The sequence below is a fragment of the Pelodiscus sinensis genome, chromosome 20, assembly GCF_049634645.1.
Source record: "Pelodiscus sinensis isolate JC-2024 chromosome 20, ASM4963464v1, whole genome shotgun sequence".
In the NCBI taxonomy this organism is placed as follows: Eukaryota; Metazoa; Chordata; order Testudines; family Trionychidae; genus Pelodiscus; species Pelodiscus sinensis.
In genome coordinates, this window is record NC_134730.1 from 20,397,688 (window position 1) to 20,417,785 (window position 20,098).

General features: G+C 46.1%; 1 protein-coding gene, 1 long non-coding RNA gene and 2 other non-coding genes across 8 annotated transcripts in view; 2 read left to right on the forward strand and 2 right to left on the reverse strand.

Annotated features, from left to right (window-relative positions):
* Positions 1–1,442: 1,442 nt before the first annotated feature.
* On the reverse strand, positions 1,443–8,694 carry LOC142819125 (uncharacterized). Its single transcript, XR_012896902.1, has 4 exons — positions 8,340–8,694; positions 4,110–4,225; positions 3,851–3,951; positions 1,443–2,148 (listed from the first exon to the last, which is right to left on the reverse strand). It is a non-coding gene; the product is annotated as an uncharacterized LOC142819125 (long non-coding RNA).
* A 99-nt stretch (positions 8,695–8,793) lies between these two features.
* On the forward strand, positions 8,794–8,858 carry LOC142819193 (small nucleolar RNA SNORD104). The gene has a single exon (XR_012896987.1). It is a non-coding gene; the product is annotated as a small nucleolar RNA SNORD104 (small nucleolar RNA).
* Positions 8,859–9,073: 215 nt separating this feature from the next.
* Positions 9,074–9,207, forward strand: LOC142819194 (small nucleolar RNA SNORA76). The gene has a single exon (XR_012896988.1). It is a non-coding gene; the product is annotated as a small nucleolar RNA SNORA76 (small nucleolar RNA).
* A 4,785-nt stretch (positions 9,208–13,992) lies between these two features.
* The window catches only part of TEX2 (testis expressed 2), a 149,792-nt gene continuing 143,686 nt past the window's right edge, over positions 13,993–20,098 (reverse strand). For all 5 annotated transcript variants that reach the window (XM_075903893.1, XM_075903889.1, XM_075903890.1 and 2 more), the window contains 3 exons: positions 18,299–18,508; positions 17,401–17,521; positions 13,993–16,046 (listed from right to left, as the gene is read on the reverse strand). In XM_075903893.1, coding sequence (XP_075760008.1) covers positions 15,924–16,046; positions 17,401–17,521; positions 18,299–18,508 — 454 coding nt within the window. In that variant the 3' untranslated portion in view covers positions 13,993–15,923. The remainder of the gene's footprint in view (positions 16,047–17,400; positions 17,522–18,298; positions 18,509–20,098) is intronic.

Here is a 20,098-nt window from a genome sequence, read left to right on the forward strand (position 1 = left end):
TTGTCGACAGATACTGTCGACAAAACTTCCGTCGACAATTTGCGTCCAGACACATGGAGTTCTGTCGACAAAGCAAGCCGCTTTGTCGACAGAACTCCGTAGTCTGGACGCAGGGTTACAGGCAATAACACCTTCTGTCGACAGAGTTCTGTCGACAGAAAGTGTTATGCCTCGTAAAACGAGGTATACCAGCGTCGACAAAACCGCGGAGTTCTGTCGACGTTATGTCGACAGAACTCCACGGTAGTGTAGACGCTGGTATTGTTTTGTCGACAAAAGTCCACTTTTGTCGACAAAACTAGGTAGTCTAGACACACCCTCGGACACTAAGGCTGTGTCGACACTGGCATGAATTTCCGGAACTGCTTAAAACGGAATACTATTCCGTTTTCAGTTTTTCCGCTAAAGGAGCGTCTACATTGGCAGGCTGCTTTTCCGGAAAAGCCCTTTTTCCGGAAAAGTGTCTGTGGCCAATGTAGACGCGCTTTTCCGGAAAAGAGTCCCGATCGCCATTTTCGCGATCGGGGCTTTTTTCCGGAAAAGACTACTGGGCTGTCTACACTGGCCCTTTTCCGGAATAGTGTTCTGGAATAAGGACTTATGCCCGAGCGGGAGCAGAATAGTTTTTCCGGAATAGCGGCTGATTTTGTACAGTAGAGCGTCGTTGCTTTTCCAGAAATTCAAGGGCCAGTGTAGACAGCTCGCAGATTATTCTGGAAAAGCGGCTGATTTTCCGGAATAAGTGGCCCAGTATAGACACAGCCTAAGGCTACGTCTACACTCATGGCTTCTTGCGCCGGCCGGTGTGGCTGTTCTTGCGCAAGGAAATTGACAGTACGGCGTGGTAAGAAAGGGCTTCTTGCGCAAGAGCTACGCTCTTTTTTGACAGGTGTAAGCTCTCTTGCGCAGGAGGGTAGTGTGGATGCTCGGCAGGGATTTCTTGCGCAAAAAAGCCCTATAGCTAAAATGGCCATCGGAGCTTTCTCGCGCAAGAGAGCGTCCACACTGCCATAGGAGCTCTTGTGCAAAAGCACAGCGCGCACATGGCAATGTGGACCTTTTCTTGCACAAGGCTTCTTGCACAAGAACCCTTGCGCAAGATGTTCTTGCGCAAGAAGCCACAAGTGTAGACATAGCCTTTGACATTTCATTAGGTCACGCGCTTTCATGGGGTGTCTGATGAAGTGGGATTTCCGCACAAATGCTCACAACCCAATACATGTGTTAGTCTCTAAGGGCATCTATGCAGCAGGGCTTAACTTGAGATAAGTTACACAAATTGAGCTAAGTCAATCATGTTGCTTATTTTGAAATAGCTTATTACGAAATTGGGAGCGTCTACACAGCATTTATTTCGAAATAGAGCACTCTTCTTCCAACCTCCCTTACTCCTCATAAAATGAGGGTTACAGAAGTCAGAGTAGGAAGTCCTCCAGCTTGACAGTGTTTCAACATTATTTTGAAATACCTGCCTGCTGTGTGGACGCAGACTAAATTATTTCAAAATAACACTGCAAATTTCAAAATAATGTTCCTGTCTAGATCAACCCTATGATGCCATAGGACAGTACATTATCATCTACTCTATTTATCCTTGACTGTGCCCTTTTTAAAATTGTCTTTGACTATTCGGGTGGTGAGATGTACAGCTCCAAACTGCAAGTTGAAATACCTTATACCTGCTCAAACCCCAAATCACAGCAGAACTAAAACTTGTGCAAGGCCATTTGTTGTTTTGGATGTGGGCTCTTCTGCATAAGCATTTAAAAAGTAAAGTGTATACACTTTGCATGGCCATATTTTCAGTATCAGCAGCCCAACTGCAAATTTTTATTAACATGTGCCATTACAACTGCATGTATGCATGAATTTTTAGATATCTGTATTTCCATTTGTATGTATTTACAGTAACTGAACACACAATGGCAACTGTTTATTCTTATGGAGACCTGGAACTTCTTTGCAAACTGCCTCAATGATCCTGTGAGAGGAGGGTGAAATAATTCTTCAAGCGAAAGGATTTGCTCTGCTGCCTTTCGTCAAAAGTTTTCTGCCTCACCCCACCATTGTTCTATCGGATGTATTCTTCTTGGCAACTTCCTCCACTCAGAAGTGGCAGCTCGTCAGTGGCTTTATGTGTATATGGTTCTAAAGAGTTGTGAGAGTATTTGAGATGAAAGGAATATAGAAATGTCAGATGATATTATTGCTTTCCGTGTTTAAACTTGTTATATATTGGTTTATATATTTGCATCATGAGTTCATGGCTTATAATCTTATATTCTGAAATTTCATTTCACTTTTGATTGAAATGATAGATGCAGAGATGTCAGCTATGTAGTTCACATGCCCATATTATGCATTAAAAGAACTGACCTTTTAGAATGGCTCAGCACAAGTTTGAATTTCTCAGTTGAGAAAACTGCCTTCCAAAAATATGAACAAATAAAATTATGGAAATTCTCGCCTGCCCCACAAAAAGCAAATAAACTGGAATCAGCATTGTGCAATATCTATGAAAAGCAGCATGTTTAGAAACTGCTTTCTGTTTAGTGAGGAAAAAAACCCTCTGGGCACAGTTAAAATACATTTAGAGATGATCAACTTCTCCAAAGGAGAAATTAGGATGACATCAAATTCAGGCATGGGGAGGTATATTCCCAGCTTTTCTAGATCTAGCTTTCCAGATTCCACTGTAAGTAGATAGTGACTGGCCCCCTCCAGTGGGCAAAAACACATCCTAAACATTACAAATGTTTTTGATTTAGTGAACACAACTAATGTATCAAACCTTTAAAGTACTATTTTAAAAAAAGACATTGATTTTTGCTTCAATTATAAAGGGAACTTGAATAAAATAGGAAAATCATTAAAAGTCAGGAAAAATGGATGGATAGGCTAGGGCTGGTGTATTCCACCACAGCAAAATCAACATTTAATGCCCACAAAAATGATCTTTTAGTAGAATGAGGTGATTTCCCAGGAAATAAAGAAAAACAGAAAACTCCAATTGGGAGAATATCATTTATCAAGGAAGCAGAATTCTGAATTGTCAATGTGCAGTTTAATATTTGGGATTTATGCATCTCATTAAGTTGTCATGATCCTAAATTTTCATGAGTATTAAAATGCATATTGCCCAGCCTTTCAGAGCTGGCATTTTACCACTTAACACAAGGCAAGCAGAGAAAATGCCTCTACTTAGAAACAAGAGAGTAAGGATCATTGCATTTGGAGCTGGTAAATCTGAGAGCCAGACCTGGTATCTCAGGGGGGCTAGATGCATATCAGCAAAGGCATACTAGTTTGGGCCTCCCAGGCCTGATGTAAGCCCACCGCCTGCTCGTTCTCCACCCTGCCTCATGAGCCGAGGACCACCAGCTGACATCAAACTGCCGCATGTCCCAGGACTTGCATTTTATTGGTTGCTGGTGACAAGGAGCAGTGCTCATTGTGGGGTCCAAGCTCTAAATCCCAGTGAGCTAAACACTCATTTCTCCGTGGCTCAGTGCAGGACGTGAGCGTGGCAGAGGTTGGGCACCAATTCCCTTGTGGCGCTAAAGGCAGGTTGAGGCTGTGGCAAGCTGTTGGCTTCTGTGAGAAGTGGGGGTTTGGGTGTACAGGTGGGGAAGGGGCTTTGGACTGGCCATTCCTCTGGCAGTGGAGAGTGTCAGGGTGGGTCCAGAGTATCCTGCAGCTCCTCACAGACATTAGAACTTCTGATGCGGATGAACTGAAGCAGAGTCTGAGCCCCGGCATCAGGTCCCGCAGGCCTGCTTTGCTGACAGCCCCTTCCAACCCTACAGGCTGAGCCCAGCCCAGCCCCACGCGCTGGGGCTGTGAACCTCACCCAGCCCCTGTTCCTGCAGGCATGTTAGGAGATGGCGGGCACTCTGTTGCAGTCACTGGAGAGCTCCCATCTGGAGTGGCCCCAGCACCTGCTGACCTGCACTTGTAGATGGAGGAAGAATGATCAATAAAACAGCATCCCAGCTCACAGGCCATAAGTTCCCCAGCCCTGCCTTAGAAGTACCCCAAAATTAGACAGCTTCAATATTTTGGATACCAATAAGTGACTTTTTACTACAATTGGTCTGATAATTTCTTACCAGGGTTCATTAGCAGCTAGAGTAGGGATTTCACATCAGGCAATTCTTCCCCACTTTATGGGTCCCAGAGTTCAATGTGGTTCTTGCCTTGGACTTTCCGTTCTCCATTCTGTATACTAATGAAGTGATACACATGAGGCTAGGGGTTTAGGTATGTCTTTCCATGCCTTTTCATTGCTTTTTTCAAGTCTCTCTTCTGATCAGCTGTAGCTCAAGCAGATAGGAGTGGGGGGGAGAAGGTCTTTTACAAGATAGGCTAGACCAGCGTTTCCCAAATTATGGGCCGCAGGAAAAAAATACCAGACCTCAGTGTGGCTGCCGGGGTGCTCCGGGCTTCTGGAGTGCCCGGGCGGTGCTGGGTTCCCCAAGCCCTGGACTGGGCTGAGTGGAGGATGCAGCCGGATGTTCCAGGCTTCCGGCACAGAGGCGTAGCAAGGGGAGAGCAGGGGGACGGGACGGACAGTTGTCCCCGGACACCATGCTAGGCAGAGGCATAGTGAGGGAGGTGGGACGGGGGGCAGTTGGCCCCAGGTGCCATGCTAGGGGGGCACTAGACTGGGGTGAGAGCAGAGCACACAGCACCATGAGTTGCGGCGAGTGGCAAACCTGGTCTGTGTGGAAACGCTCCCTGTAGGATTGTGCTGCTTCTAGTAGCAGTTTCCTATAGGAGCATTTCCTTACAATCGTACAGATAAGAAAATGCTACAGGTAGCACATTCCTATAAGGTAGCAGCTTTCTACATTACACAAGCGCTGTCAGGCCACGTGCTCCCTGTGCAATCAAGCCTCCAAGGCAGGGCCAAGTGGCATGAGGAGCCACTTTAAATATATGGTTACCCTACCTGGCTCTGCAGAAGGGGATTGGGCTAGGGAAGAGAAGCTGGGGGTGCCTGGCTCCAGGGGATGGGCATTGGATTAGAGCGGGGGGGGGGGGGGAGGGGGAAGAGTTCTGAGGGAGAAGTGGCATTACGTTGGGGTAGGGGGGCTAGGGATGCCTGGATCTGGGGGAGGGGTGGGTGCATTAGGCATACTTATAATTTTTTAAATGGGATACTTTATAAAAAAAGTTGAAAAACACTGCTCTAAACCAGTAGTATGAATACCCTCAAGGGTACCTGAGAGAAGTCTGGAGGGTACATCAACACAACTGAAATTTGGAGAAAACTAAATTTTTGGTTTAAGTAATTTAGTGCTTTATTATTTTTATACTTTTGACACCCAAAAAGATATCATCCATCCAGCTATGATTAAGTTGTTTAAACAAATGTGTTACAATGGTAGAAAAAAATTGTGTGTGTCTGAAAACTGTGCTGGGGGTACTGATAATTTTTTTAAAGGGGGGTACTTTATTAAAAAAAGTTGAGAAACACTGCTCCAAACCATTCCTGTTGGCCTCCCTGTTTCCCTTTTCCTTTGGCAAGTTGGGTGGGTAGCAGTTTTGGTAAAAATATATCAGACATGTGCACACAGTGCCCTCTCTACCCCAACTTGTGCTGGATAATCCGGGCCTCAACTCTAAAGGAGTTGGCATTACAGATGTAATTGATTCCCTCCATGTGTTGTTGTGGATAGTGCATGTGGGGGCCTGCCCCAAACTGGAGGGGGTGGGGGAAGATGCAGTACAAGTTCCCCCCCTCCTCTCAGGGTCCAGCTCAGAAATGCACCAGGTCCAGGGCCCTGCCCCATGGCAGCAGGACGGGAGGGGGGGGGAGAGCAAATTTTGCTTTTGCCCCGGATGCATAACACCCTCACTACTCCTCTGCCACTAAGGCTGCATCTAGATTGGAATGATTTTCTGGAAATGCTTTTAATGGAAAAGTTTTCCGTTAAAAGCATTTTTGGAACAGAGCATCTAGATTGGCATGGACACTTTTCTGCAAAAGCACTTTTTGCAGAAAAGCATCCGTGCCAATCTAGACGCGGAAAAGCATCCGTGCCAATCTAGACGTGCTTTTCCGCAAAAAAGCCCCTATCACCATTTTCGCAATCAGGGATTTTTTGCAGAAATCAAAACTGAGCTGTCTACACTGGCCCTTTTGCACAAAAGGGACTTTTGCCTGAATGGGAGCAGAATAGTATTTCCGCAAGAAGCACTGACTTCTTACAGTAGGAAGTCAGTGCTTTTGCGGAATTCAATTGGCCAGTGTAGTCAGCTGGCAAGTTTTTCCAGAAAAGCAGCTGATTTTCTGGAAAAACTGGCCAGTCTAGACACAGCCAATAGGGGTACCGGGATGGGCTGCAGGCAGGTGGTAGAGGAGGTGCAGGGCAGCTCACATGGGCTGCAGGAGAAGGGAGGTGCCAGAAACCCGAGGCTAGTCTCAAGGGGAGGGAGGGGCAGGAAATCAGAGCTGGGCTCAGCAGTTTTGCAGGGCTTGGGGGGAGGTGCAGGGAAATGGGGCTCAGCTGTGCTGTGGGAGAGATATGCAGGGAACCAATACCAGGCTCAACTGGACTGAGGTAGATGGGGGAAGGCATAGGGAACAGAAGGGCAGCTCGGCTGGGCTGTGAGGCGCTGCAGGGAACTGGTGCTGCACTCCCTTGGATTGTGGGGGATGGTTTTGGTGGAGGTGCAGGGAACCAGTGGGGAGCTCAGTTGGGTTTCAGGGGAGGGAGGTGCAAAGAAGCTTAGTGGGAAGGGAGGGAACCTAGAGCCCTGAAATGACCTCTTCCGGTCCAAAAAAATCCCTCATCTGGGACCATTCAGGTTTGGGAAACCCTGGTCTAGACAGCTTTTTATCCATCTTACAGTCCATTTATCCAATAGATATTTAACTTGCTGGCAAGAATATTGTGGGAGACTATATCAAAAGCTTTGCTAAATCTGGCAGGGGGGGGGGGGAGGAGAGGGGTGCGTTTGGAGGACCAGAAACAACTTATTTGCATATTCATCATTTGCTTAATAAATATGCAAATGAACAGTACAGGTCCACCAAAACCTTGTGAATGGATTTACTGGTACCGGTGTCAAAAAGTTTGGGAACCCCTGGGCTAGATTAACTATGACATCATTTCCCAAGAACACAGAACTGGTAGTAACAGACCCAACAGAATAAAACTTGTGCTATAAGAAAAAAGGTGGTAAAACTCCAAGTTACAAATCAAAGTATAAAAACCATAGCAAGTGCTACAATAGAAAGATTGAATTGCTAAAACCAATAAGTATTATTTAAATGATTTTAAGCACTAGCTATTAAAATAAAAATAGTATGACATGCACTGCACAATGATAATGCAGTTAAATGATGAAGTGATGCACTGCATAATGATAATTCAGAGACAAGAAGTTTTCAGAAAAATAAGAGAAATAGAAACAACATTTATAAAGGAGCAAAACTACAATTAAAATGGGTTACAAGTCCTGGAGTGCAATTCAGAGAATCACAGCAGCTAAGACAAATTTGTGACCAGTTGTGAGATTTCACTTTAACATATAAACTAATCAGAGACTTGTAAATCCTCAAGATGTGTTACAGACTCCCTCAAACACTGGGAACAGCATTCAGTCTCCTGTATTGTAGCAGTGCAGAGAGAGTGGGGCTTGCTGGGAGAGCCAAGGCATTAGGGAAGCTGTACTTTTAAGAGCACAAATGAAAAGTAACAGGGGTAGCTGTGTGTAGTGCCTTGCATTTTTTTAAATTGTATCCTTTGGTATATATGGTTGTGACTATTTTCTTCCACTATTTGATCTGAGGAAGTGGGTCTGGCCCACGAAAGCTCATCATCTAATAAACCATCTTGTTAGTCTTTAAAGTGCTACATTGTCCTGCATTTTGCTTCAGGGGTAGCTGTGTTACTCTGATCTGGCAAAACAAAAAAAGCAGTCCCATGAAGAAGTGGGTCTGCCCCCCCACCCCCGAAAGCGCATCACCTAAGACACCAGCTTGTTAGTCTTTAAAGTGCTACATGCTTTTTTTAAGAGCACAGTGCTCCTGCGCTCATACCTTTCGCCCCGAGTGGGGAAATAAAAACCCCTCTCTGCCCCCCCCTTGTGCCTCCCACGCTGGCCTTTGCACACTCAGCAGGTAGCTCATCCCCCCGGGGAACTGTTCACTCTTCTGCCCCTCCCCACGTGGGGACAAGCCCCTCCCCACGTGGGGCTGGTGGCGGTCGCCCCCCCCCCACGCCCCAACTCCAATCACCCTCCCCCCCAGGCCATTTAATTTCCACCCCTCCTCGTCCCCCCCCCGCGCCTTTGGAACGCGAGTCAAGACCCGGCAGCGGCGCCCGCACCCACGGAAGGCCAGACAGAGAACGGCAGCAGCAGCAGCTCCCACTGAGCTTGCTCGGAACCAGTACGCATGCGCCATACGCCTTTTCAGTAACACATGCGCAGCCGCCGACGTGAAAAGGTCGCGCGGCCCCAGACTTCCCTTTTATTGGTCGCTGGCCAGAAGGGGGCGGCGCCTGTTGAGGCACCCGCAGTATAAATAGCAGCGGCGCGCCACTCCCCGCCCTTCTCTCTGTGAGTTCGTGTGGGAGGTGAGCGCGGTGAAGATCGGGCCCTAGTCAGCAGCGGGCGGGCGCGCGCGACCGGGTGTGGGGAGGTATCTCCTTGGCGTCTGCGAGGGGAAGTGGCGATAGGGGGAGGGGCTTGGGGCAGGCGGTTGGCGGCGGGGGGGGCGTGAGGAGGAGGCTGCTGCCGGGGGGGGGGGGGATATTTGGGGGGGGGGGGGTCCAGCCAGCTGCCGTGATGATTCTCCTTACACGTGTTAGACTTCTGACGCGCATGAAGTGAAACCGAGTCTGAGCCCCCGACGCTGGGGCGGGCAGAGCCCGGCCCCTCCCCCTCCCCGGCATGTGGGGGGGGGGCCCGTGAACCTCACCAGGCTCCTGTTCCCCGCAGGCCCCCCCGGAGCCGCCCTGCTGCAGTCCCCGGAGAGCGCGCGCGCCGAGCTGAGAGGACCTGTCAATAAACGAGCAGCGACATGCCCGAGTGGTCTCCGTGCTGCGCGCCGCGGGGGGGGGCACCGCCTTTGAGCCGCGCAGCCTCCCTCCCCGGGCGGCGCTGGCCAAGCAGCGGTGCCAGAGGAATCGCTTGTTCATAACTGGGGCCGCTTGGCTGCAGCCCGAGCGGCGCTTTTAAGAGCAAGCCACAGGCTGGGCGGTGTCAATTGAACTGGCCCAGGGGGCCCAGCTGGGGGCGGGGAGGGCGCTCTCATGAATAAAGTGTGAGCTGAAGGGGGGGGGGGGTGGGCCCACTGGCTTAATGGCTAAGGCATGGGACTGTGTGTTTGAGTTCCCCTCACCCAGGACCATTGCAGGCCACGAGGGCTACGTCTACACTGGCATGATTTTCCAGAAATGCTTTTAACGGAAAAGTTTTCTGCTAAAAGCATTTTTGGAAAAGCGCGTCCAGATTGGCAGGACGCTTTTCCGCAAAAGCACTTTTTGCGGAAAAGTGTCCGTGGCCAATCTAGATGCGCTTTTCCGCAAAAAAGCCCCGATCGCCATTTTCGCAATGGGAGCTTTTATGCGGAAAGCAAATCCAAGCTGTCTACACTGGCCCTTTTGCCCGAACGGGAGCAGCATAGTATTTCTGCAAAAGCACTGACAATCTTACATGAGATTGTCAGTGCTTTTGTGGAAATTCAAGCGGCGAGTGTAGACAGCTGGCAAGTTTTTCTGCAAATGCAGATGATTTTGTGGAAAAATTTGCCAGTGTAGACACAGCCAAGTGGTCTGGGGCTGAGGCTCAGCTTCCTGAGCCCATGGTCTGGAGCACCAGAACCACCTTCATGCTGGGACTGGGAGCGAGCCACCAGGGGACCTACACAGCATACAGGCACTACATGGAAGTGTGCCTGGGAGCAGCAAGGGGGTGCAAAGCCAGCTGAGCACCCCCAGCTCTCATGGCCAGATACTGTACACCTCCCTGCCCCATCCTCACACCAAGATCTAATCTGCTCCTGCACTTCCCTGGTCCCCTGGATAAGGGATCAGCCTGCAAAACCTGGGATTGTGGGTTTGAGTTGTATCTGGATACGTGACACTTGGAAACTCCAGTCCCTGGCTCCTATTGGAGTACCAGCATACTTCCTGTTGTGGGGGGAAGTGCTTCCCCAGACATGCTGGCTATGTCTACACTGGCCCCTTTTCCGAAAGGGGCATGCTAATTTTCAACTTCAGAATAGGAAAATCCGTGGGGGATTTAAATATCCCCTGGGGATTTAAATAAAGATGTCTGCCGCTTTTTTCTGGCTTGGGGAAAAGCCGGAAAAAAGAGTCTAGACTGGCCCGATCCTCTGGAATAAAGCCCTATTCCAGAGGATCTCTTATTCCTACTTTGACGTAGCTGCTGCCTGTAGGATTCTCCATCTCTGGAGATCTTCAAGAGCAGGTTAGAGCGACATCTATCAGGGATGGTCTAGATGGTACTGGGTCCTGCTGTGAGGGCAGGGGATGGGACTTGACCTCTCCAGGTCCCTTCTGGTTGTGTTCCATGATTCTGAGGCTTTCCTTGCTGTTGGCCAAATTGCAGTGGGAGGGGGTGGGGAGGAACCAGGTGAGTTTCTGCATCCCCCTCCACCCTGTTCTCTCTTCCTCAGCAGAGGTGGGGGCTAACAGAAGCCAGTCTTTAGGACTACCGCACTGCTCCCGCTCCTCCAAAGCCAGGCAGAGTAGCACTGGTGTTCCTGCATCAGTTCAAAGGAACTCTGGGTCCCTTTGAATGACCATGTCCAGGACAATGGTGCCCTCTGCCCCTGTCAGCAGGCCTTCCTACACCTACTTCCCACCCTGATCCCACTCCCCCCCTTCACCCATTTTTTCATCATGGGTGGTTGATTGGTGGAAAGGTTTGAGAACCTCTGCTGTAGCATACAGGTATGTCCTACTAAGAGGAATATTCAATGGGTTTTATGGCAGATAGTCCCGCCCCTAAGCCAACTCTTTCCCTCCCAAGCACCTCCTGAACCAACTATGCAGTAAAGGAGCCGGTAGCACAGGAGAAGTTTGAGCACCACTGGTGTAGAAGACAATTACCTTGCAGCAAGATTATCCCCTAATACAAAATTGTATATTATATACCCCAGGCATCACATGGTAGAAGTTTGATATGTCATTTTAAAACTCCAAAGAGTTAATTTGATGGTTTGTCTACATTGCAGGGGCAAGCTCTACAAAGCCCAGTCCTGCAGAGTAGGGGTGCAAAGTCAGTTAACTGATTAAATGGCACAGGTGGGGGGCTGCTCCAGCCCACCAGTTAACCACTCATGGCCCTTTAGCTGAGTAGAGACCATCTTAACTTTGAGATATGTCTCTTTGCTTGTGCTTGGGGGCTTGAGTAACAATCTAGGACAAAAAGGGGTTGTGACCAGTGTTCCCTCAAAGATTTTCCATCCATCTTCGAGAAGAGTGAGTTTTGTCCTGTGTATCAATACTGAGGTGATATGCACTTGCTCAGATGGGTAGCATCCACTAATGATGCTCTCAGAGGGACTATCCCAGCACAGGGAGCCCAGCCCCCCTTGCTAGGACCCTGAGTTTTGCTCCCAAGGAAACAAGGCATCTAGGGAGGGGAGACCTGCCTCCCTAGGGAGCACTGCGCCTCCCAGAGCTGTGAATCCCTGCCTGGGGTGAGAGTTGGCAGGGGATGGAGCCAGTCGGGGTGGGGGAGGAAGAGATGTGGGATGGGTGGGAAAAGGGATGCTAGGGCCCTGATTCCAGGAGCAGCTGCCCCCCATTTTCCCACCAAGCCCATCTCCACCAGCTTACCATGTGAAAGGAAGGTGAGTGCGTGGCTCTGCTAAGGTGGGTGGGACTCAAATTCTGTATGTGGGCCTGTGAGGGTGCACACTCTAGCAGTAACTTGGTATGTCACCTGGGACAGAGGACATGGTAGGGAACAGCCAGATCCAGAATCAGGGCCATGCAGGTCTGAATAGCTGAGAGTGGAGGGAGGGAGAAGTGGTTTGTGTGTTCCTGGGCTAATAGAATTGCGCTGGGCAGGGTAGTGCACAAAGCGTCTCCTAACCTTGGGGAGCAGCTGTTCAAAGACAAACAGGACCCTGCATCTGCTATTCTGAGCATGGGCCTGGCAGGTAGGGAGTCTTCTCAGGCTCCCTGCTGTGTCCATGGTCCTGATCCAGTGGATTGGTGGGTTAAAAGGCAGGCTGTATTTTTCCTAATCCTGATCTACAGTTTGACCCAGCTACAATTTACATTATAAAAACAGGATAAATACAAAGATTTAAAGCATATGATGAAAAGTGAAATACTCAACTAGCATGGAAGGAGCTAAAATAAAATGAGAGAAATAAGGCTAATAGGACAACTGGAAAAAACCTTTTGGACACTCAAGATCCTATCCTTAAAAAAGTGCCAGAGAAGTGAACTGGATAGGGGGAAAAGTTTAATTTCAGTTAGGTTGTCTCCTAATTCTATTGTAGCTTTAAGATTGATTATATAGGGTTTGCTCAAGTTTGGGTTCACTACTGCTTTCCTGCAATGGCCAATGCAGAGGAAAGATGAAGCTGCATGAACAGTAATTGAATCTCACTGGAGTTCTAAGACATCTTTCAGGGTCATTAGATAGCTGACACCCTTGTCACTTTTCAGTGTGCCACGTGATCACTGAGTTGTCCTTCCATGAGTGGTAAGGCATACTGACTAGTAAGAGGAATACTTGCAGGACAGTATTCTCATGCTATAGGTAGCAAGTGGTATACTTTCTCAAGATACTAAGTGATGCTGGGGTGAACTGACATGCATGGATCAGACAATACTAAAGCCAATGGCTGCATCTAGATTGCCATGATTTAGTGCAAAAGCAGCCACTTGTGCAAAATCTTGCTGCCTGTCTACACTGGCCGTGAGTATTTGCGCTAGAACAGTGACTTTGTAACGTACAAAATCAGTGGTTCTTGCGCAAATACTCTCATGCTCCTGCTCAGGGATAAGCCTCAGGCTTCAAGTGCTTCCCCCGTCCCCAGGCCAATCAAGGCTTGGTGGTGGGAGAGTACTGATGTCTCTTCCCGCCCTGCAAGAAGCACATAGCACTTTGGAGTGCAGTGTGGTCCTTGCAGGAAGGGAGGAAGTTTCGCATGCCCCTCTGCCCCCAGGTCCCAATCAGCTTGGGGGCAGGGGAGCAGCAGGGCCTCTGCGGGCCGGATCTGGCTTGCGAAGACCCTTTTGCCCATCCCTGTCATAAAATCATACAGAAAAGCAGGTGAGGGAGGGGGCATACCCCCAGTCAGCCCTTTCAAGGACTGCCTGAGTCCCTCCCCACATCCTTTAGGGAGGGTGGGGGAAGGCTGTGAAGCTCTCCCTCTGATTTGTACAGGAACATTATTGGCTATTCATCAGAAAGCAAGGAGTAAAACACACATTTTGCTGCATTCCTCACTTTGGCTGGGAAGTGCACGAGGCAGAGAAAACTGAACCAGCCCCAGCTAGGGGACATGCACCCCTCTCCCAGCTGGGCCCACTGGAGTTGTGACTATGGAGAGATGCTGCTCACCTGACACCAAGCTGCTGTGGTAAGAGGGGGCCCGGGGCAGCCTGTATACTGAATCCTCCAGCCCCACTATTTAAATGAAAACCAAAAATTGAGTTAAGGACTATATATTAGATGAAGGGATCAACTGTGGGATTACCTTTGCTTATAGTTCAGTGTGTTATCACTAACTACTCGCTCTTCATTTTGCACACTTTTACATAAAGATTCCACTGCAACTAAGTGAAGCCATTTATCCTCTACAGTTCTCCATAGCCTCATTAATGCAGCTTGAACATACAATAAAAAATGAACTTCTGGAGATACTGTAAGAGGGGTAACAATATGAATGGCTTCCCAACTCCATCTTTTGAAAACATGGGTGTTTTGCACAAGTTTAAACTACTGGCCAAATGTAATTATGCAGAAATAACTTAACAGGCTATGGAATGTGTCTGACATGGGATAAATTTATTTCAGGAAAAAAAAGCAAGCCAATTGTAGTACCCCACAGTTTGATTAGGAAGTGCAATATGACAATTGCGTAATAAATCTGGATATCTTTACTCATTAGTGCATCTAGTCCCTTGATTTTTAGTTATTGCACATAGAAATAAATCATATAAAAGACCTGCGTACAAGACATGCAGACTTTATGAAAGGCAGACAATGCCAATGTAGTAATGAGCGCAATACGAGAACAATATACACAAACTGGAATGGTCACAGGAGTTTAGGTAACAAGTCTAACCTACTAATATTGCAATTAAAAGTAACCAAAAATAGGTGTTCAAATATAGACTTAATTTTTAAATATATTAAATGCTAATTTTCTTTATTATGTTTCAGGCAAGGTGCTGTTTATAAAATCTTCACTATGATAGCTTCATTTAGAGATGGCAAATCATCAAAAGTTACACAAAGGACATTTTGATTAACAACAAATGGGACTGAACACAATATACAAAAAGTTCTTAAAATTTACTTAAAAAAGCAAATTACACTATTCAAAAGGAGAGCTACAAAACTCACCTGTGTAAACTAAAACATTCTGACAAATACATGAGCAGTTGGCAACACTCAGAAAAAAGTCAAAGATGTTAAATATCAGATATGTAGTGTTCAAATAGTCCAAATGCATACATTTTATCTGACTCTCCACACAGGATAGAAATACAAAGGCAGGGGGTTTTTTTCCTCATAGTTTTGGCCATTTATTAGAAGAAACTCTCCTTAAATCTATCATAGCCCAGTTTGTGATCAGCCCGAGCAACTTCAAATGTTTGAATTCCTATTTCACAAACAAAACAGAAATAAACACATAAGTGTCAAAATCTGTCTTCAGTTACAGCTACAAATTCTCACCAACATCAGGTGATTTGAAGTCACTGAGGATGCATGGCTGTAACATCAATATTTAGTCCCATGCTTTGCATGTAAACACTGGTGTCACAGGAAAACACAGCAACAGAAACTCCTATGAGAATCTCACCATTTATTTCACTGTATTAGAGACTTCTTACACAAGCAGGATAACTTTTTGATGTGCAGTTTTAGACATTTTCATGTGTGCTCATATCTTTAAACATTCAGAATTAACCACAAACCATGGTGATTGTACCTCACTATGAGGCAGGCTTGCTGCTATGGTTTGGTCTCATGGCTTTGCCTAATGCATTCTTAATCAAAATAACCCCACCAATTCCCACTTTCACTGATATATGTGAGTGTGTTTTATGGCTACTTGCTTCCCAAAAAAGCACTAATTTTGTATGAAAAAAATAAGTTAATATGTATACCCCACACAAATGCATTCACAATATTACCTATACATCTGATTTACATTCATTTCTCCTGAAAACATTTCCTATTTCAATTGCTTGACACAAGCTATTGACTGCAGAAGTGAAAGAACATAAAACAGTTCATTCTACACCTCCAACTGCCTGAGAGAGAAAAAATAGTCTTCCAGTTGTATACGTTTGTTCCTGCAAGAGGATATAGCAGGCAAGTTCCTTTGCTGCAAAAGAACCACAATCCAATGCATTAGCACGATGTATGAACACAAACTGACCACAATTTGTGTCATCAAGCTCCTTGATCTATTACAATTAGATTTTTTTTTCTTCAGAACAGGTCATCTTAGCCTCAGTTAAACTCCTGACAGCAGCCATTACAAAATAAATCAACTTATAAATGGAATGAAACTTCATATAAGTGCAGTAAACAGGAACAATAACCAGGCAAGTTGAGCGCAAAGAAATGGTTATAGGCAGTTCTCTTTAAAAAGTTGTGGCACGAGTTAAGGACAAAACTACTGCACAGTTTAAAAAACCATGAAAATAAATTTCTTAATACTGTAAACTGCAAGTCTTCACATTTCATGGTTCATCAACAGCCTCTGTGACTGCATCCTTTGAAGGGCACGTAGATGAGCGGGGATCCATGGCTGAGTGCATTAGAGGAATATAAACATCATCCATGTTTGGCATGACAAAAATTTTCTGCAAAATGAAGGCAAAAATCAAATGTAACTTGGTTTAATACGTTGTTCAATATTTTAGGATTTCTGGTTAGCCTAATTCAAAAGTAAGTAGCATACTTAAAATTCAATTTCTGGTTCTTTGGCTTAGACAGAGTTTGATGCAATTTGTATATGCAAGCTCTGCAGTGCCCAACTAGCCTCAACAGTTTTGATGTGTAACCTGGGATGTCAATGTGTAGACGAATACACGATTAACCGATAAGCTGATCAGAGGCAGCAGCGCGGGGTGGCAGGCGGAGCCGGTTTAAAAACTGCCTTCCTGTGAAGACCAGTTCCTGCCTACTGCCCCGTCCATGGAGGAACCAAGCTCCCCGCAGACAGAGGCTGCTGCTGCAGAGCTGCTTCTATTCGTGCAGCGCTTAGACCCCCTGTGGACAGGGGCAAATAGGCAGGAACTGGTCTGTGTGAAGCCAATTTTTAAACCAGCTCCTGTCTGTCACCCCGTGCTGCTGCCTCGGATAGAAAGGCAGCAATGTACGGTGGCAGGGGGTCCAGGGAAGTGGGGCTGGGAGCGCACTGGGTGCTGATCCCACAACTGGGGACTATTGAATAGTTGTGTAACAGCTAAAATTTGATGCAGTTACATGACTATTCAATTACATGCTATCTAACATCCGTAGCATAAACTACAATTGCAGACAAGACATTAGGAAGTGCTGAGATCCCTGCACATTTTACTCAACTCACAGAAATGCCTGTTTTCTCTCCCAGCATGTGTCTCACTGTAGTTCAGTGGTGGGCAATCTGTGGCCCACTCTGGTTTTCTGTGTGGCATAGGGGTTGCTAGATTCCACTGGTTTCTGTCCATTGAGCCATGTGCTCCCTCTGCATAAAAGTGCTGCTGCAGTTCAACTGGTGCATTCCATGAAGTCTAGGTGCACAACCACAGCAAAACTGCCCTAACTCAGGAGACAATCTTGTTTAGGACACTCTCGTGGCCACTCGAGATTAAGGAGGGCCACTCACGCAGCCCATACACTAGCTTAGTTTGCCCACTGCTGCTGTAGTCTCTTTGAAGCTGAATTGAAGATGGCAGTCTTGATCTAGAAAGTCTCCTGGATAGGTCTGACTAGTCAGACCCTTCCTCTCTTTGTGCCATCCTGGGTATTTATATCAGTTGTGGTTGATCAGTTGGCCAGTTTTTCAGTAGTGCTCAGCATCTAGCCCCCTCTCACTGAGAGCAGGTGACCACTTTTACAAATGGAAAATCTGCAAGTAGCTTAGGTCAGCACTAGGAATTAAGGGAACAATTTTGAACCACAACTTCCACTGGTTACATAACAAATATCTTTGAAGTTATTACAGAAACATACCTGAAACTCCTGTTCCAGTTTCTTTTCTATCCAGTCAGTCACATGAACCAAAGTCACTTCTCTCTCACCAAGCTTTGGCCGAGCTTTTAGCTCTAGATAGGGAGGTCTTCGGAAACCATACCTCAAGAGAACACACCAAAAAGGGGATATTTTATTGTGACTGTCTCCTGAAGGAAATGCTTGAACACATTAGTTGTAAATGGAATTCGGATTCTGATGAACTCCTGTCACAACTCTAGTTTAATCAATATTCATTCTTATTGCATTTCTTCCAAAATGCTTGTAAGCTGAGTATCTAAGCTTTTCTTGTTTTGGTCCCTCAGAACTATTTTGCATATGGCATGCTCTGCAGAGGAAGGTTTTATGATACTAGCACTTCTGAGAGGCTGGCCCCAAGACATTTTGTAGCAAAACATTTCAAAGACACTGGGCAAAATAAAAGAATTACACTGACATGTCTATAAAATAAAAATCAAACTGCTGCAAAGATATGTAGAGCCTTGTATAAATTGGAATGTTTATCCATGAATGTGGATAGCCATTGGGATACACAGATCCATAGGACTCTTCTCTCAAGGTAGTACAACAAGGTTGTCTGATTCCAGACTGGATACATTGGGCTGGGCACAGGGTTGGGAGTGGTGCAGGCAGGAGGAGCTGCTGGTATGGGGTTCTGGTTCCTGGGTGCAACAGGACCATGCTTCTCTCCACTGGTTACCGCGACTCTTCGAATTAGAACTCTGTGGATCCTGATATCTATCTGTGGCTATCACTTCTATCCATGCAGGGCTCTAAAGATATGAAAGTACCCCATGTCTTTTAGAAGATAAATTAGTATTGTTGAGTGGGGAATGACTGTTCAGAGAATTCAGTTTCTATCTTGCTCTACTGCACTTACCATATTCTGTCAGTAGGTGGTGGTGGAATGTTAACAGCTAGTGTTCCTTTACATTCTTGTACTTCAACAGTTAGCAGCAGTGGAGTATTGGAGACTTCTTCAATCTTTTTTTTAATGAACTCAGTCTCTGTGGCTTTCTGGAAATATTTTGACTTGGTAATTTTATCCACAAGCCTCATGATTTTACTTGTCCGATGTCCTCCAACATACCTTCAGAAGTGGAAGAAGAAAAAATACATAATCAAAATGATGCACCCAGAAATTAGCTAGTTTTTTTTTCTAAAAATTTCTTTTTCTCTGCATGCTCCATGAAGAAACAGCACAGTGGGAGCTACAGGCTGTACAAATGATGATCTCACATAAAAAACATGGGAATGAAATGAAGAAAAGTGCACGCTGAATGCTAAGGGAAACTTCCTGTCAGGGAAATGTGTGTGGTGGAAGCCTCAATAGTTGAGAAATTTAAAATGAGGTATGCTAAAAGCACTTCTCCAAACATTTATTTATTTAGTTATTTATTTATATACACACACAAACACACACTCTTATGCTGAGATTTTCAGAGAGATCTAATAGTTACAATAGATGCTTACTACCTCCTGTAAGACCCTCAAAATTTCACTGATAGTTTACTCCTGCTGGGGAACAGAGTAAGACAGATTTTCAAAGATATTCAGGTGCCTCCTGGAGTTTTCAAACAGGGCCTAAAGTGCCTATCTTAATTTCAATTGAGCCCAAATGCTTTAGAAAATCCCACCTTCCTTCCCCTATCATCTCCGGCTGGGCTGGTCCCATAGGGAAAGCCCAAGACCCTCTGGCCCAGTGTGCTGGCTAGCAGGAGCCAAGCTGGCACAGAAGTGGCAGGGGAAAGCACTTTCCTGCCTGTTTGTACTCTGACCCTGCAGATTCTGCAGAAGCTCCCGGGCAGGGACTTAGCACCCTCTTCACCCACCTCTCCCCACCAGGTCCTTTCCTGGGGAGCATACGACTGCTCCAACCACTAGGCACCCTCCTTCCCTTGCTGAGCCGCCACTGGCCAGGTTCACTGAAGCCCCTGCAATCAGGTTCCCTGGGCCCTAGTGCATAATACACGCTTAGGGATTAACCCTTCCTGCCCACACTCTAGCTGGGGGACAGGAGGTGGCTGCTGGTGGCCTACAACATAACCTACAGGGACTTAAGTCAACTTGATGTTAATTTGAATGTTTGTACAGCATAGTTCTGATTGATTGCCATTGAATTCACTTCAGTACAAGTGTACAATTTTACCTAGTGTCCCATATTCAGCATAAAGGAAACATAGTCACCCTATCTATTCAGTTATTGTCTCCCAGGCATTAATCTGCATGAACACAGTGGGCCAATTCTCAATTGGTATAAACCAACATATTTTCATTAATTTAAATTAACTGATTTATACCAGCCATAGATCTAGCCCAACCAGAAATAGAGTTATCCATTCATTGGTAATATTGTGAATTTTCAAAAGCACGAAAAAGTTAGGTGGCCAGTCAGAATTTCTTTCTACATTTATATACAAGTAAAAATTACATGCATTTATCATTGCCAACAGAACAAAAAGGGAAAACAATGTATTTGTAAAAGTAGAAGATATATATTGCATATAAATAATTACAAAGAGCACCATATACACATTAAATGGATTTGTCCATTAAAGATACACATCCTGGGTATCTACCCGAAGAGTCTAATTGAGAAACCCACAAAATTATTTTATAAGCTTTTCTTATCCCCACAGCACAGTAGGGAGTGGAGTCACACAGTCAAGCTACTCTAAAA